We start from the raw sequence: 18,594 nt of genomic DNA, 5'->3' as shown, positions 1-18,594 counted from the left end.
GGGAGGGTCCTCGAGGGTGTGAATGGGGAGAGCCCCTTTCCCAGCCAGTGCTCCCCCTGCAGATGCAGCTGCAGATCCTCCCGCTGCTGCCGCCGATTATTGAGCCGGTGAGTCAGCCCCATTGTCACGGATCACCGTCATAGCGCCGCCAGCCAATGCGGGGGCAGGCCTGGCCTCGGTCCCTGGGTGTTTGCTGCAAGGAGCCGGTGGCCGCGTGCTGTCCTCCGCCCACTGGGACATTGCGCCTTTACACTTACAGAAGGGTTCTCTCTCCCCCCCTCCTCCCCACACCCCCTCTCCATCTCTATCTCTATCTCCTCCGCCTCCCGATTTCCGCCATGGAGGTCGATCAGCTGCCCGCTGGCGATCCTTTTCAGCACTACCGCCAAACTGAAGGGCACAGCATCCTGCGCCCGACCTTCCAGTCCAGTGAGCAGATCACCCCCGCGCAGTTCGACCGTCCCACTGTATCGGCCGCCAGGTGAGACATGGAACTGCACAGTCGCCGCTTTAATTCGGGATGGAGGGGAGTTTGTGAGCAGTCGCATTCTTTTGGTCTTGTATCTTGCACCTGAAGCAATTTGCTGATGCCCATCAAACTGAACAAGGATTGATGGCACTTGTAGTTTTCAACCTTGTTTGCACTTTGGAACAGCAACTAACTGATTGCATTGTGCCAAGCATGTTTTATTAAAAGTCATTTAATAAAACTCGCGTAAAGAAACGGATTTTCCCTCCAGCTAGTCATTCATTTCATCGAGCTTGTAACTAGGAATGTCATCTGTATAAAAGTCTGCATTGACATAGTGCCTTTCCCCCAGAGGAACACTTCCAAAGGCTGTCCAAAGTTCGGGTTCTGTGAGTCAAACCTAGTCTGCAGAAAATGACCCAACTGTTGGTGCAAAATATTGATATTTTTAAAAGTGGAACAGAAATAGTCAGGAGCAAAAGTTTGGGAGGTATGTGGTAGGTAAGTGAAGGATGCATGACTGAAAGAGGAAGAAGTTCAAAATCACACAACACCAGGTTATAGTCTAACAGGTTTATTTGGAAGCGTTGTTCCTTCATCAGGTAGCTAATGGAGCAAGATCATAATTATGAAGGAGCAGTGTTCTGAAAGCTAATGCTTCCAAATGGACTATAACCTGGTGTGTGATCTTTAACTTTGTCCACTGCAGTCCAACACCAGCACCTCCACATCATGAGAAAGAGGAAGAATCAGAAATCCAGGGGGTAATTGTTGTGGGCAGGAGAGAGAAACAAATTGAACTGTTTTATTGCCCTACTCTCCCAGTTCTAAGCAGGGGTGGTTATTTTTTTTCTATCTTTTAAAACAGGCTGTGGCAGGCTTTCCCCATATCTGTATTTTGTGACATCCAATTTTTAAAGTGACTCTCAACGAATTCTCTTTAGAGTTAAAGCAAGCATAGAGTTCAATTATATATTCAACCCTGTGGAAGATGAAAATCACAACATGTAAAAGCATTACAAGGAAAAAAATTACAGTTAAGAATAACTTTAAAAAGGACACATGGATATTAAGCCTGGTAATTGTCAATGTAGAAAGTTAGTGTATAGTGAAGGTTATTTTCTGTAGGAGCTCAGGTTCAAGCAGGTTTGGTTTGCTAAGGCAGGATTTGTAAAATTGCTCTGAATATTGATGAAGGCTCAGCAATATAAGGTTGGTGTACAGAGACTTGATATAAGTTCAATTTTCAGTCAAATATGAGATCTGTTTCAGAACTAGGGTTTCAATAAGGGCTACTTGGAATTGAGGCAGTTTTAGTTCAGAGTACAGTTTATTAACAATTGATGATTTATCTTCATGTTGTATTGACACAACAGCTGCTGACAGAAGACATAGGAGCACAAGTGGACCATTCGGTTCATTAAGGCGAAAGTGAGGACTGTAGATGCTGGAGATTAGAGTGGTGCTGGAAAAACACAGCAGGTCAGGCAGCATCCGAGGAGCAGGAAAATCAATGTTTCGGGCAAAAGCCCTTCATCAGGAATGAGGCTGGGAGCCTCAGGGGTGGAGAGATAAATGGGAGTGGGTGGTGCTGGGGAGAAGGTAGCTGAGAGTGTAATAGGTGGATGGAGGTGGGGGTGAAGGTGATAGGTTGGAGAGGAGGGTGGAGCAGATAGGTGGGAAGGAAGATTGACAGGTGGGACAAGTCATGAGAGTGGTGCTGAGCTGGAAGGGTGGAACTGGGGTAAGGAGAGGGGAGGGGAAATGAGGAAACTGGTGAAGTCCACATTAATGCCATGGGGTTGAAGGGTCCCGAGGTGGAAGATGAGGTGTTCTTCCTCCAGGCATCAGGTGGTGAGGGAGTGGTGATGGAGGAGGCCCAGGATGTGCATGTCCTCGGTAGAGTGGGAGGGGGAGTTGAAATGTTCAGCCACGGGGCGGTGGGGTTGATTGGTGCGGGTGTCCCAGAGATGTTATCTGAAGTGCCCTGCAAGTAGGCATTCAGTCTCCCCAATGTAGAGGAGGCCACATTGGGAGCAACAGATACATTAAATAACATGTGTGGAAGTGCAGGTGAAACTTTGATGGATGTGGAAGGCTCCTTTGGGGCCTTGGATAGAGGTGAGGGAGGAGGTGTGGGCACAGGTTTTGCTCATTTGGCTCATTAAATCTGCTGAGCTGTTAGATCATGGTTGACCTAATAATCCTCAACTCCACTTTCCTGCTCTTTCCCTTTTGTCTTTGACTCCCTTACTGATTAAAAATTTTCCTATCTCAGCCTTGAATATACTTATCGATCCAGCCTTGACAGCCCTTGGCATTAAAGAATTCCATAGATTCACTACCCTCTGGGAGAAGAAATTCCTTCTCATCTGCATCTTAACTGGATGACCCTCACCATGAGAATATGCTCACCAGTTCTAGACCCTCCCACATGAAGAAACAATCATCTACACTGTCAAGTTCCCTAAGGATCTTATATGTTTCAATGAGGTCACCTCTAATTCTCATAAACTCCAATTTGTACCCATTCAACCTCTCTTTGGAAGAACTTCCCTTCATACTCAGGCTCAACCTGGTGAACATTCCCTGGCCTGCCTCCAATGACAGTGTACCTTTCCTAAGATAAGGGACCAAAATTGTTCACTGTCTCATATCCTTGCCCTCAACAGTGCTTTGTACAATATTAGCAAGACTTTCTTCTTTTTATACTCTATTCCCTTTGAAATAAATTCCAGGTGTCTTTCCTATTACCTGTTGAACTTGCATGTTAGTTTTTTAGTGATTTATGCACAAGGACCTCTGATTCTCTCAGTGCTGTAGCTTTCTGCAGTGTTTTTCTGTCAAAATAATATTCAGCTCTTTCATTCTTCCTACCAAAATACATGACCTTACATTTTCTTACATTATATTTTACCTGCCAAAAGTTTTGCCCACTTACTTAAGGTATCTATAATCCTCTACACACTGTTTTTTTGTCATTCATCACCCCTTGCCTTCCTACCTCTTAATGTCATTCATAATGGTCCCAGCTTTGATCACTGTGACAGTCATTAGTTGCAGGTTCACCCCCAACCCAACCCCCCCCCCCCCCCAACATCCCAACTCTTTATTTGACATAAGGATGCCAAGGTATAGTCAGTTGAGGTCCTAAGTGGTTTGTAGATGAGTGTCTTTTTTTTAAAATGAAATCCTTTGCAAGGTGCCAGTCAATAATGAGGAGAAAGTGAGGACCTCAGATGCTGGAAATCAGAGTTAAAAAGTGTGGTGCTGGAAAAGCACAGCCAGTCAAGCAGCATCTGAGGAGCAGGAGAATCAACGTTTCGGAGCAGGAGAATCAACGTTTCGGTGATGAAGGGCTTATGCCCGAAACATCGACTCTCCTGCTCCTCAGATGCTGCCTGACTGACTGTGCTTTTCCAGCACCACACTTTTCGACACCAGTTAATAATGCACATGACATTTTGTGAGTAAGTGGAGTTTTTACATAGATTACGTAGAATGTACTGCACAGAAGCAGAGCACTTGTCTCAACCAGTGCATGTTTGTGTTAATGCTCCATTCAAGGCTTCTTTTGATCTTCCTCATCAAATTCTTATCAAGCATAACCTTACTTTCTTTTTACCAAGCTTCTCTAGCATCCATATCATTCATCTTAACTCCTCCTTGCTGTAGCATGGTCTGTACATTGATGGTCTGTACCTGTGCTCTTCCATAAAATTGAGGCATTGGGTGAGATTTCACATGGAGGAGGTGATTCTGCTCACTAACTGGGAGGTTAGGCCTTGCATTGGAAGCCATAAGTGAATTTTATTTTCAGGCAGGTAGTTAATAAAGGTTGTCTCTTCAGCTCTGCTGAGGAAGGATGGCTCTTGCAGGTGAGACAATCAGATAGCTGACTGGCCTTACATCCCCACAGCACCAATGGGAACAATTGTTACTCATGGGACTGCAGTAGTTCTCAGGAAGGTAAAGCTAAGTGGGGTCAGGGGTTGTTGGAGATAATCAGGCAAACCCTACAAGTGGAGTGGAAAGTGATGAAGGCCCTTGAGGAGAGTGTTGATCATGGAGGGAGAGGACCTTTTCTCAGGGGTGTCTATTGCTGCAAGATTGGAGAGTGGGTCCTCAGGAGGAACCACCTCACAAAGCTGTTAGAGGCTGCCATGTTTTACTCCTCCCATCCACAGTTGGTAAATACCAGTGGTGACAGGAAGGGACACTGAAGTAGTAACAGAACAGCCTGAATTGGACTAAGATGATAAGCATTCACTATCCGACCTGATTTTCCACTCTCCCACTGTCTCCCAACCAGAGGATGGAACAATGCAAGGGAAGTTTCAACAACTCTCAGTATTTTGGATGTTGAGGTTCAAAGGTTTAAAAAAATAACAAATCCAGTTCGAATTATAGAGATGTACAGCACAGAAACAGACCCTTCGGTCCAAATCATCCACGTTTACCAGATATCCTAAACTGATCTAGTCCCATTTGCCAGTACTTGGCTCATATCCCACTAAATCCTTCCTATTCATATACCCATCCAGATGCCTTTTAAATGCTGTAATTATACCAGCCTTCCCCAGTCCCTTTGGCAGCTCATTCCATACACTCACCACCCCCGTGTGAAAATGTTGCCCCTTAAGTCCTTTTTATATCTTTCCCCTCTCACCTTAAACTAATACCTTCTAATTCTGAACTCCCCACCCCAAGGAAAACACTTTGTCTATTTATACTATCCATGCCCCTCATGATTTTATAAACCTCTACAAGGTTACCCCTCAGCCCTTGACACTCCAGGGAAAATAGCCCCAGCATGTTCAGCCTCTCCCTCAAGCACAAACCCTTCAACCGTGACAATATCCTTGTAAATTTTTTCTGAACCCTTTCAAGTTTCACAACATCCTTCCTATCGGAGTGAGACCAGAATTGCATGCCGTATTCCAAAAGTGGCCAAACCAATGTAGTTAATGATTTATAGATTGTAGTTGGACTGATTACTCATTCACTTTGTATTTGTGAGTCTCTGCTGTGTGCATTATTTCCCACACAATAACGCTAATGGTTTATGAGAAATAATTGGTTTGATGGTGAATACTTTGCAAATGGCCTGGTGACATAATGGAGCAATATAAAAAAGCAAGTTTGTTCTTCCTTTCAATTCCCAGAGTACACCCTTTATTTAAAATCTGATACTTGCATCTTAAAATTTTGATTTTTTTTTGCTGTAATCAGTTCCAAATCCAATTTGTTGAGCCAACTGAAAACTAGAACACAGTGGATAAAAACCAGGAAAACGTAATGCAGTTTTGAACCAAAGTGGGTACTCTCAACCAGGAGATGACAACTTTATCACAAAAGGTGGAAACTTGAAAATAATTTAGTCCACCAGTTCAAGAATTAAAGTAATTAGTTATGTTATCAACATAGTCAACAATTAGTGTAAGAATTTAAGTACCTGTATTGCAAAATATTAACTGGGAAAGAAGGCAAGGTGGAAGATATGTCTTTGTTCCATGAATTTTGAACCTGGGCAGCCCATTATTACTGTTAAGATTTGATTAACTGTTATGTAAAATTCCAATACAAAAGCAGTTGATTCCCAAATGGTTGCTTTGTACATCCTTTGAAGTGAAGGTGACCATGTTTGTCATTTGGACTGTTTGGTGGGGTTCTAATATATGTATGGGTAATTGCTAAGGTCAGTCTGCATCCTCAGCATCCTGATCCAGTTAAGGCTGGGTACCACAGATGAGCAAGGTTTGGACAAGTTGCTGGCTCAAGAATTCCTCTTGTAACATCTTTCTCCAATTTCCCTCCCCCTGCTCTCAACTCCATGTACTATTCATATTTTATTAGGCTCCTTCACAATCCTACATATGTCTTTTGTTTGGAGTCTGTACTGTTGCAACCAAAATGACAAGAGGCCAAACAAATTACATGCAAGTTGGTGTTTACAAATGAAAAATGGTAATCTTGCACAAGGTTACATCACTCTAAAACCCTTCGATATAAATTTTCCCTGTTTGGAAAGGGGAAAGCCATGAACGTCCAGCTCCTTGATTTGCTAGTGTGCAATCAGATGCAGATAAAGAGAAAAGTAGTTGCAATGGAAGTGAGCTATCGTAAGTAAAACAAAACAACAAAAGCATGTGTTTTGCTGCTGAGACACATTGCCAACATGAGATTTGAGTAGCAAATGTCTTTTGGAACTTGATGTTTGTTAGTTGCTGAAAATGATTTCTCTAATACACGCTTACTTTCAAAGGAGGCCATTTTAAAAAGAAGTTTGGTAGCACCAGCTGCAGCCATCCTCTGTGAGCACCTTCCAGAATGTGGAGTTGATATCAGAGCCAAACCTGTCCTTGTAGAATATATTTGGCGACCTTGAGAGTACGCTTCAAGCTCAAACTGTGAACAGAAGATTTGCCTTGATAAGTGAGCATCAAGCATTCTGGCTACTTGACTCCATTCTGACTGTCTCAATATGACATTGATGTTTGGCTTGCCGGTGCGAGTGAGCACCTCAGTGTTTGGTATTTTGTTCTGTCATTTTACCCTGTCATTTGACCTTCAGGAGTTTCGAAAGTCAACTCAAATGAAAGTAATTGAGCTCCTTGGCATGACATTGATACATGGTCCAAATTTTGCATGCATTCAGCAGAGTTGGTCGGACTACTGCTCAGTACCATTTCAATTTGTTTGGCAGACTTACATTCTCAGACTGAAGTTTGAGGTCTGCCTTAGGATACTCTTCCTTTGGAAGACCTTGCATGTGGTTTACCATTAATCCAAACAGCACAAGATATATTAGAACTCCACCAAACAGTCCAAATGCAGACTGACCTCAGCAATTACCCATACATATTTTGAAACTCCACCAAACAGTAAAGTGTGCTCACAAGATAAGTGCATTTATGTTTGCTGATTTGTTCTGAACATTGATTATTGCTAAAGGCTTGAGATTGGGCTTTTCGGGAGCAGGTTGGTAAATTGCTTCAGTTTTCTTAATGCTAATCATTAGGCCAAAGATATCACATGCATTGGGAGATTATAGTGCATGTTCAACTCTGAACTAGCAGCCAGTGTACAGCCATAAGCAAATACAAAATTGCAAAGACACAGACAGAAGTTGCTGGAAAATCTCAGCAGGTCTGGCAGCAACTGTGGAGAGAAATGTGAGTTAACTTTTCAGGTCCAGTGATCTTTCCTCACAACTTCCTCAGACCCTTCCAAATTCTGAGGAAGGTTTGCTGGACCCAAAACGTTCACTCTGATTTCTCTCCACAGATGCGGCCAGATCTGCTGAGCTTTTCCATCAATTCCTGTTTTTGTTTCTGTTTTCCAGCATCCACAGTCCTTTAGCTTTTAATTCAGAAAATCGCAGTGTTAGTCCTTGGCGATCTTGATCTTTTCTGCAAGCCCATGGGAGATTAAACAGTTTCCCTCGTGCAGTGATCCCAGGATCACCATCCTGGAATGTATTTGGAGAGCACAATGGAGAAAGAGGGCTGAAGACATTTGGTACTGTCACATAGCACTGCGTGAGAGACAGGGCCTGGTTCAACAGACTCACTGTTAGCAAGGACATGTCAGCGGGCTGTCATTGTGTACAATTTCTAATGGCAGCCACATTTCTTCATCCCCCTCTAAAGGCCCTCTGGCCAGGTCAATCAGTGTGGTGAGGAAATACTTGTCCTATTCTTGGCATTCTCCCAGAGCTGTCTGACAGCATACCTCATCTCAGTGGTTATTTAATCTTTGGCAGCAGATCCTGATCAAGATCCTGCTCCCAGTGGTTCAGAAGGTTCCTGGGTCTGTACTCAATAAGTTTAGAAGGATGAGAGGAGATCTCATTGAAACTTACAGAATAATGAGAGACCTGCATAGAGTGGTGGCGAACATGGTTTGATTGCTTTCATTGTTTCCAACAAAGTGTGGAGGTATCATTGAGAGAACAATTGTTGGGCAACTTTGTTATTGCTCGTTCATTGGTAGGTGAAGACAGAAGACCGATTTGAGGATGTCATTACAGCATCATGGGTCTCATTGGCTGCGCTGTCTATTTACTTAGAAACATTAAAAAATAGGAACAGGAGTAGGCCATTCAGCCCTTTGAGCCTGCTTCACCATTCAATATGATCATGGCTGATCATCCCACTCAGTCCCCTGTTCCTGTTTTATCCCCTTACCCTTTGATCCCTTTAGCCCTAAGAACTATATCTGGCACTTTCTTGAAAATATTTAATGTTTTAGCTCCAATGTTTTCTGAGGAGGAGAATTCCAGTTTTGGGTGAAGAAACATCTCCACATCTCAGTCCTAAATGGCCTTCCCCATAACCTTTGACTCCTGATTATGGTCTCCACAACCCATAAGGAAACATCCTTCCCATCTTTACCCTATCTGGTCCTGTTCGAAGTCGGTTTCAGTCCTGCCATCCCAGGAGTCAGTCTGATCTGGAGAAGGTAGTGCTAAGTTGCCTTTTTGGCAGTCCGAGTGCTGTGGGTAGACCTACAATGTCATTGGGGAGGGTGTGTGGTTCCTCTGTATGGGGAGTGTAGGTTCGGCTGTGCACAGTTCAGAGAGGGCACTGGCAAGAGTGTTGGTTTCCAAAGTGGCAATACGAGCTCCAAATTAGCATTGTCTGCCGATTAACAAAACGATCTCCCTTCTGCGCATACCTCTTGTAGACATTCACGACAACATGCTAACGCCTTCACTAATGTGATATCCAGACAAATTCACCACGTGTGTGTGCATGCCTTTTGAATCTGTAAGAGCAATATAGCTCCCCAAAGACAAGTGCAAACAAGCCCAGTTTGTCACCCTTATTGCTTTAATCCTTCATATATACCATGATGTTAAATGTTTTGGTTTTCTTTTGGAGCCTAGTAACCTATACGAGAAACAAAGCTTATTAATCCTGAAGCAGTACTAAAGAGTTTACCATCCGGTGCGATTAGATATCATTCCTATTATATTTCTAAACTGTTCTCCTATTGCACAAACAAAGGGGACAGTGGAACCCTGAACAAATTCAAGTCTGCAGTGATGGAAAGTCTGATGTAGGTTTGACATGAAATCTGCATTTATACCAAAGCTCCAAAAATTGAAACCCAGCAAAAGTTAAGAATTTTCTGACACCATAACTGAATCATTTTTCTTGGCCCGTGTTTCCTTAACATGTGCACTGACTTCTACACATGTTGCATTGCACCCAGCACCATACAACAGAACACACAAAGCTAACTTTGTGCACCATGTAAGTGAGGCTCCACACTTAAACAGTGTGGATTTGTAAGATTATGTCTACAGCTCTTGCAGAATTTGATATCAGTATTTTTAAAAATTAAACCAGCTAATAATTATTTTTAAAAAAGGTTTTCTTTTACTGAAATGGAAAGGAAGATGAGATCTAAAAGGGGGCAATATGTGACCTTGCACTCCCAGTGCAGATTTGTACATGACAGAAACACATATGGAATTGAGGAATTAACTCAGCATGTGCTGTGAACTATCTGACACCAAAAGAGGAGAGTTTACATTTTCTTATTTTGTACCAGAGGTGAGGAACCTTGTTTTGAGTTCATTGAAGCAAGGAACATGTTTGGCATGAAATCCCTGAGTAAGGAGAAACAGAGATGAATGTTGTAACAGATAGTTAAGTCAATGGAAGTAACGAACTGGAAGAAGGAGAAAATAAAATACTGCAGGAGAAACAGAATGAAATAATAAATCTATATTAGTGGTGAATCATTAACCATTAGTAGGTCAGTCAGGGATGGTTCAGTCCACTCTCTTCCCAGCTGTAAAGTGGGATTTCACAGTACATTTGAAATCTTTTCACTGGCTGCCTTATGATTCTTGACGTTGTGAGCTGGAAGTAGAGAACATAAGTTGGCAGATGAGTGTTGAGCGTTTTGAGGCAGTGACCTGTCCGTCAAATGGCCACACAAGAATGGTCGCCTTGTGCTCAGGATGTCTGCTTTCTGGGGAAAGCTCAAATTGGTGTGGTGATGCACAGGATCTTCTGTAGACAATGCTGCTGGTATATCTCAAGGCTTCTTGTGTGTCAATGTTACATCTCCCAGGATTTGCAGCCAGAGAAGAGTGTTGAGAGAAAACGTCTGAAACCTTTATGTCAGTCTGTAGGGAATTCATTAATAAAGATTTGTCTGAGCAGCCTCCCACAGGAAGTGCCCATGGATTGGGTCCTATGTCCGAGGTTCTGTAGGTTTCTGATCTCAACTAGGACACCTGGCTACCATGACAGCAGATGTGATCAACTCCCTCCAGGGGGCAGCTCATAGCTGTGAAACTGGGCATAGGAAGATTGGTTTGGTCCAAGCCATAGGTGTGGCTGAAGGAAGACCTTTGTTTTATCAGCATTCTGATGCAACCCAAGGGCTCAGTAAGTCTCCTCAAACAAATCATGGGTGCTCTATAGTTCTTCTACTCTAGGGATCCATGACAGGAGATCTGAATGAAGGTATGAAATAGCTTTATTGTCACGTGCACTCGAATGAGTGCAGTGAAAAGTTTGCAATATCGCTGCTTATGCCACCATCTTAGGTACAAGATACCTAGGTAAAGATACTTAAATATTTGGAACAAAATTGAAAGAATAATAACTAAAAGTCCAGTATAAGAATAAAAAGGAAAAAGATGTGTTATCTTTATGTTTGAGACTTTTGTTTTTGGAGATTGAAGAGCTTCCTGTCAAACCTGTATTGGTTTTGGGTTTAGGGAGCAATCCCTGGCCATGACACAACGATGGAAAAATAATGGGCATAAGCACACATTTGTGCTGAGGCTAGTTCTGAAATAGCAAGTGCACTTGTGGTAATTTTCCAAAATTCACTGGATTCTGGGACAGTTCCTATAGATTGGAACTCAGCAAATGTGACGTCACTGTTTAAAAAGGGAGGTAGATAAAAGATAAGGAATTATAGATCAGTTAGCTTAGCTTCTGAGGTGGGGGAAGGTGCTTTGATCTGTTGTCACAAAAGAAATAGCAAGACATCTAGTTAGAAATTGTCCCATTGGGCAGACGCAGCATGGGTTCATGAAGGGCAGGTCATGCTTAACAAATCTTTTGGAATTCTATGAAGACATTATGAGCAAGGTGAACAACAGGGACCCAGTGGATGTGGTGTGCCTAGATTTCCAAAAGGCCTTCGACAAGGTCCTGCCCAAGAGGCTGCTGCATAAGATAAAGATACATGGTGTTAGGGGTAAAGTCTTAGCATGGGTAGAGGATTGGATGACTAACAGGAAGCAAAGCATGGGGATAAGTGAGTGTTATTCTGATTGGCAATCAGTAACTAGTGGTGTGCCTCAGGGATCAGTGTTGGGACCTCAGTTATTCACAATTTACATAGATGTTTTGAAGTTGGGGATCATGTGTAGTGTGTCAGAGTTTGCAGATGACACTAAGATGAGTGGCATAGCAAAGTGTGCAGAAGACTGAAACCTTGAGAGGAACATAAATAGTTTAAATGAGTGGGCAAAGGTCTGGCAGATGGAATACATGTTAATAAATGTGAAATCATCCATTTTGGTAGGAGTAACAGTAAAAACAATTATTACTTGAACGGTTAAAAGGTTGCAACATGCAGCGATGCAGAGGGACCTGGGTGGCCTTGTGCATGAATCACAGAAGATTGGTGTGCAGGTACAACAGGTAATTAGGAAGGCAAACAGAATTTTGTCCTGAAGGGATTGAGTTTAATTGCAGGGAGATTATGTTGCAGCTGCATAGGATGATGGTGCATCATACCTGGAAAACTCTGGGCAGTTTTAGTCTCCTTACTTTAGGAAGGATGTACTGGTACTAGAGGGAGTGCAGAGGAGGTTCACTAGGTTGATTCTGGAGTTGAGGGGGTTGGCTTATGAGGAGAGACTGAGTAGACTTGGATTATATTCACTGGAATTTAGAAGAATGAGGGGGATCATATAGATATAAAATTATGAAAAAACTAGGTATGGTTGAAGTAGCGAGGATTTTTCCACTGACCGGTGAAACTAGGACAAGAGAGTATAGCCTCAAAATTAGGGGGAGCAGATTTAGGACTGAATTGAGAAGGAGCTTCTTCACCCAGAGGGTTGTGAATCTACGGAATTCCTTGCCCAATGAACTAGTTGATGCTACTTCAGTAAATATTTTTAAAACTAAGATAGTTTTTTTTTTGAACAATGAAAGAATTAAGGGTTATGGTGAGAGGGCGGGTAAGTTGAGCTGAGGCCATGAGAAAATCAGCCAAAATCTTACTGAATGATGGAACAGGCTCGAGGGGCCAGATGGCCTAATCCTGCTCCTGGTTCTTATGTTCTTGTGATGGGAAAGACATCAGCGTCAGTCTGTCTGCAGCCCGGGATCTTTCAGGGAGCTTCCCAGTTGACTGAATCGAAAGCCTTTGGTAGATCGATGAAGGCTGGAGAGAAAGAGCTTGGTTTTGCTCATGGTATTTTTCTTGGATCTGCTGAATGGGAAAGGTGGTTTTGTGCCCAATTGTGCTCTGACCTTGGATTGCTGCAGAATGGTTTCTCTAAGCGAAACGAGCTGGTCCAGCAGCACTCTGGCAAACACCTTGTCTGGGATGTAGAGTAAAGCTGTGCTTTTCTATCAGCTCCAGTCCCCTTCTTGAAGATTGAAGCAATCTTGGCATCTCACACATGCAGTTATTTCTAATGCATGCAGACTGTAAATGTTTCACTGGTTACTTTGCATCAGTCTTCACGATAGAAAAGAATGAGCTAGGTAAATGCATCAGTTTGGAGGACTGTGTGATATTAGAGTTATAGAGATGTACAGCACGGAAACAGATCGTATGGTCTAACCTGTCTACGCCAACCAGATAGCCCAACCTAATCTAGTCCCACATCTTTCTAAATCCTTCCTATTCATATACCCATCCAGATGCCTTTTAAATGTTACAATTGTACCAGCCTCCACCACTTCCTCTGGCAGCTCATTCCATACACGTACCACCCTCTGTGTGAAAAAGTTGCCCCTTAAGTCCCTTTTATATCTTTCACCTTTCACCCTAAGCCTATGCCCTCTAGTTCTAGTCTCCCCCACCCCAGGGAAAAGACTTTGTTTATTTATCCTATCCATGATCCATGCCCCTCATGATTTTGTAAACCTCTATAAGGTCACCCCTCAGCCTCCGACGCTCCAGGGAAAATAGCCCCAGCCTGTTCAGTCTCTCCCTGTAGCTCAAACCCTCCAACCTTGGCAACATCCTTGTAAATCTTTTCTGAACCCTTTCACGTTTCACAACATCTTTCTGATAGGAAGGAGACCAGAACTGCACACTGTCAGAGAAATTACCCAATTGAACAAAGATCACAGAAGTGTTGATCGGGTGAAATTGACAAGCTGTTTACTACAAGCAATATGGCTGGAAGTGAGATTGACTGGGCTGAGACAGAACTGACCGTCTGTACAGGTAGATCAAGGGTTCTCTACATTAATATAGAATGGAGGTGTTAGCAGTTTTAATAGATTTAAAAGTGAGTAAATCTGAATGCCCAAATGAGATGTATCCCAAGCTGTTGAGGGCAACAAAGGAGGAGACATTAGGGTTCCTGGCAACAGTTTTCAAGTCTTGTCTGGCTGCAGGTGAGGTGCAAGAATGCGAGAGGACTAATAATGTTGTCCCATTATTAAACTGAGGAAAGGATAGACCAGAAAATTACAGACCAGTCAGTCTAACCTCAATGGAGGGACAGTATTAGAAAGAATTCTGAGAGACAGAATGTATCCCCACTCGGAGAAATATGGATTATGAGGGACAGTCAGCATAGATTTGTTAAGGGAAGGTTGTGTTTGACAAATTTGATTGAATATTTTGAGGAGGTAGCCAGGAGAGTTGACAAGAATAATGCATTGGATGGGGTCTACATAGACCTGAGGTAAGATCCCTCATGGCAGAATGGTCAAGAAAATAAGAGCCCCTGGGATTCAAGGCAAAGTGGCACATTGGATTCAAAATTGGCTTAGAGGCAGAAAGTAGAGGGTGATGTTGGAGGGATGTTTCTGTGACTGCAAGTCTGTTTCCATGGGAGTACCATTGGGCTCAGTGCTGGGGCCCTTTCTGATTGTAGTGTACTTTAATTGTGTGGACCTAAATGTAGAGGATGTGATCAAACCATTTGTGCTGGACGCAAAAATTGGTCAGGTGTAAACTGTCAGAGGATATCAGTGGACTGGTCAGATGGGCAGAGCAGTGCAAATGGAATTCAACCCAGAAAAGTGTAAGGTAGTGCATATCCACCGATCTCTGGAGATGGCAGAGCAGGGAGATAAGATGATTAAAAAGACATTTGTGATACTTGCCTTTATTAACTGATGCACAGAATACAAAAGAAGGAAGGTTGTGTCCGATCTATACAATATGCTGGTTAGGTCACAAGTAGAGTACTGCTGCAAGTTCTGATCATCGCACTGCAAGAAGGATGTGATTGAACTACAGAGGGTGCAGAGGAGAATTACCAAGAGGCTTGCTGGGCTGGGCGGTCTGATATATGAAGAAAGGTTGGACAGACCAATGTTGTTTTCTTTGGGGAGAGGGGACCTGATAGAGATGCGCAAAATAATGAGGGACGTAGTTAGAGTAAAAACAGAAGTTACTGGAAAAGCTCTGCAGGTCTGTGCAGAGAAATCAAAGTCAGTGTTTCAGAGGAAAGGTCACTGAACCTGAAACATTTACTTTGATTTCTCTTCACAGATGCTACCAGACCCGCTGAGCTTTTACAGCAACCTCTGTTTTTTGTGTCAGATTTATAGAGTCTGCAGTTCTTTCAGTTTTTATTTGCATAGCTAGAGTGGACAGGTAAGCATGTTTTCCATAAGTGGAGCAGTCAACAATCAGAGGCTGTAGTCTTAAGGTAGAAGAGGAAAATTCTGGAATCTGTTTTCACCCAGATAGTGGTGGGAGTCTGGAACTCCCTGCCTGAGGGAGTTGTTGAGTCAGAAACTCTTATAACAATTAAGCTGAATTTAGAACTTGCATTGCCGTAGCTTCTAGGCCTAAGAGCTGACAAAATGAGATTATAGTGTAGGCAGATCCTAGTTGACCGGCACAGATACAATGGGCCGAATAGCCTGTTTAGAGAGGGTAAATGTTTGAGTTCCTATTGGTGTGAATACAAACATTTAAGGCAAATTAGCATCACAGAATAAGTTGGTCAGTAGTTTTAAGATTACACTGTGTTTGCATCTTACTGAGTACCTGACAAGATATCCATCAGAATACTTCTCCAGTTACTGAAGAACTGACCAAGGAAAACCTACTTTAAAAATGATTGTTTAAAAGATAACAGGGTAGTCAGTATTTATTTTAAATAAAGAACACATAGTGAATAACTCCAGTTGCAGGGCTTATTTCACTTATTAAAAAAGCTGCCAGTTCATCATGATTTGGAACAATGGAAAATAATGAGCCTTTTGCAATTTTGAAAATAAATCCCATTCTGCACTGGAGTTATTCACTATGTGTTCTTTATTTAAAATAAATACTGACTACCCTGTTATCTTTTAAACAATCATTTTTAAAGTAGGTTTTCCTTGGTCAGTTCTTCAGTTGTGACACAATTTCTTGCAAAAGCTGAAAATTTCAAAGCAAATATGCGTTCCTGCTTCATTATACAAATACAAATTGAAATAAATGTTTAGAATTATATTCATCAATGTCCACAAATGTTGGGATCTGTTCAGTGGGTAATGAACAAGGTAAAACACATCATCAATGCAAAATAGCCAGACCTAATGTGTATCCTATAATGCCCACTAGATGGTGGTAATGGTATATTAGGGGATGCATGTCAAAGTTATTTGATGGAATTCTCAAATACTGCACTGTGTATCTGTTTTCTTTCTTTTGAGTCGAGCAAGCAAAGTTTAAATTACTAACCAAAAGACAGATTACTATATACATTTACAAGAATACAGAAAATGGCAAAATGTGGAAAAATGTTTAGTTTCATTAATCTACCAGTACTGTGAGAGGTATAATCCCAGTCCTAAGGATTACCGCGTTTAAGACAGTTTGATAGTTTTTGCTGATGCTTCCACCATAAGATGTAGGAGCAGAAGTAGGCCATTCAGCCCATTGAGTCTGCTTTGTCATTCAACAAAATTGTGGTTTCTTTATTAATAAGTTACCTGCTTAATTTCAATCATTTGCATTTCCATGCAACGAAGGTGTACACACAGATGCATTCTCCGTCTACAAGTAAACTGACGTCCCTGGTGGAACTTCAATTTACAGTTGATCCTTTTTGCTTAAATAAATGAGATATTTTATCATTCTAATACACTGAACAGAGTATACTTTCTCTTTGTCACAGGTATGATCAGTATTTGGAAACTGCTCCAAAGATTCCTCGAACCCCTTGGGGCATTGAGAGAGAATATGGAGGTGCTGGAATCATGAATATACCTGATACTTTCAGAGCAAGGATTGAGCCTCCCATTTTGATGGGAAAGGGACACAGACATTTTGGCTTTGGTGGATACGTTCTTCCAAGGTTTGTTGCTAATTTAACTTGTTATGGTTAAAAGAACGGTTTTAATTATGCTTTTAAAAACTAGTTTGTCACAGCTCTAATCTGGTGAAAACTGCAATGTCATTAAAATACAGAAAGAATATACAGGCGGAGATAGTAGCTGAAAATACGTTCATCTCTTAACCGGGATTACTGTGAAACATTCAAAACATAGCTTTGACTCTGCCTGTCTCAGTGCTGAATTAATATGCCTTTTGTTTGTTATGCCCGAAAAACTGGCACAACATAATTATTGCAGGACGTTTCCTCCTGTGATTCTTTGTTTTAGAGTGAAAACCCAGCACGTTGTTGTTTTATTCTGCTCTAGTTTTTATGATTTATTTTTCTAATATATACTTTTCAAGAACAATGAGCACCAACCTGATCTGTAAAGCCAAAATGTGCCCAGCTAATTTGGAAATTTAGTTCGGTTCTGACCCTCTTACTATGGCACATAACTAATTGTCTTTTTAAGGGTTTATAATGACTCGTTGCATGCATTAAGGGGAGTTTCTTATTTACTGACATACTGGGAGTTGTGCAGGAATGAGAGGGTTCTGACCACACACAGGCAAGCTGGAGCTTTTGTATTTCTCTCAGGCTGTTCAGTTTTAATTCCACAGGATGTTTCTTTGGACCATGAGCGGATTCCCCAACTGGAAGGCAGGCTGCTTGGCAGGTTTAGTTTGCAGTTAACAGGGAGCATGCTGAAGGAGTTTGCAGGACCTGGTACCTCCAGTATATTACCTTAAGGGATGGAGTGTGGAAATATTGTGGCTCCTCTTGATCCACAGGAAACTGTGAGAAGATATTTTCTGTTCCTACCCAGCCTGCTGTTACCTCCCTTCAAATGCTGGGTTTCCTGAGAATGGGGAAACCTGGAAGGCAACAGTTAAATCTGAAAAAATGGTTTAAATGAAAGCTCAATAATGCCAATCCCCAGAGTCTAGGCATTTGTTGACTACCCATCCCTAATAAAAGTCTGAAAGTTTGTAGCTTTTCAATGCCCTTTGGACTTTTGAGCATTTTAACCTGACCCCACCTTCCCCTCGTGTCAACTCAACTCTAAGGTTCACAACTCCCCAAACACAATTTCATAAAGGGGCATTGCCCTTTTCTGCCAACTTTGCTAGCCTGGTATATGGCACTTTATCAAATATTTTGGAAGTTCTTGTATACCATGTCAACGGTCTTATCTTCATCACTATTATCATACCAAAAATCAAGTTAGTTAAACATGATCTGTCTTTACCAAATCTTTAATAAAAATTCAGGCTTTCTTTAATTCATCCACATGTGTATAATTGACTGAATTTTTTTTCTGGATTATGATTTGTAAAAGAAATCCCGTGACTGAGATTAAACTGCTTTATCTTTAATTCTTGAACAATGGTGAGACATTTGCAATTGCTGACGCTTCTGGCATGACCCTGTATCGAAGGAGTGTTGAATAACTGTAGACAGTGCATTATTTCCCTCCGTATCCTCGGATGTATCTCACTTGGTCCTGGTGGCTTATCAACTTTACTTATAGCCAGCTTTTATAATGCTTCCTCTTTATCAATTTTTAATCCAT

General features: G+C 42.0%; 1 protein-coding gene across 1 annotated transcript in view; it reads left to right on the top strand.

Annotated features, from left to right (window-relative positions):
• The first annotated feature begins 338 nt into the window (after nt 1–338).
• The window catches only part of LOC132815925 (sperm-associated microtubule inner protein 4), a 54,796-nt gene continuing 36,540 nt past the window's right edge, over nt 339–18,594 (top strand). Inside the window, exon 1 of the mRNA XM_060825299.1 lies at nt 339–481. Within this exon, the coding sequence (XP_060681282.1) occupies nt 339–481 (143 nt within the window). The remainder of the gene's footprint in view (nt 482–18,594) is intronic.

The sequence above is a fragment of the Hemiscyllium ocellatum genome, chromosome 5 (assembly GCF_020745735.1).
Source record: "Hemiscyllium ocellatum isolate sHemOce1 chromosome 5, sHemOce1.pat.X.cur, whole genome shotgun sequence".
Classification (NCBI taxonomy): Eukaryota; Metazoa; Chordata; class Chondrichthyes; order Orectolobiformes; family Hemiscylliidae; genus Hemiscyllium; species Hemiscyllium ocellatum.
Note: the sequence above shows the minus strand (reverse complement) of the source record. Positions and strands in the feature narration are given on the sequence as shown.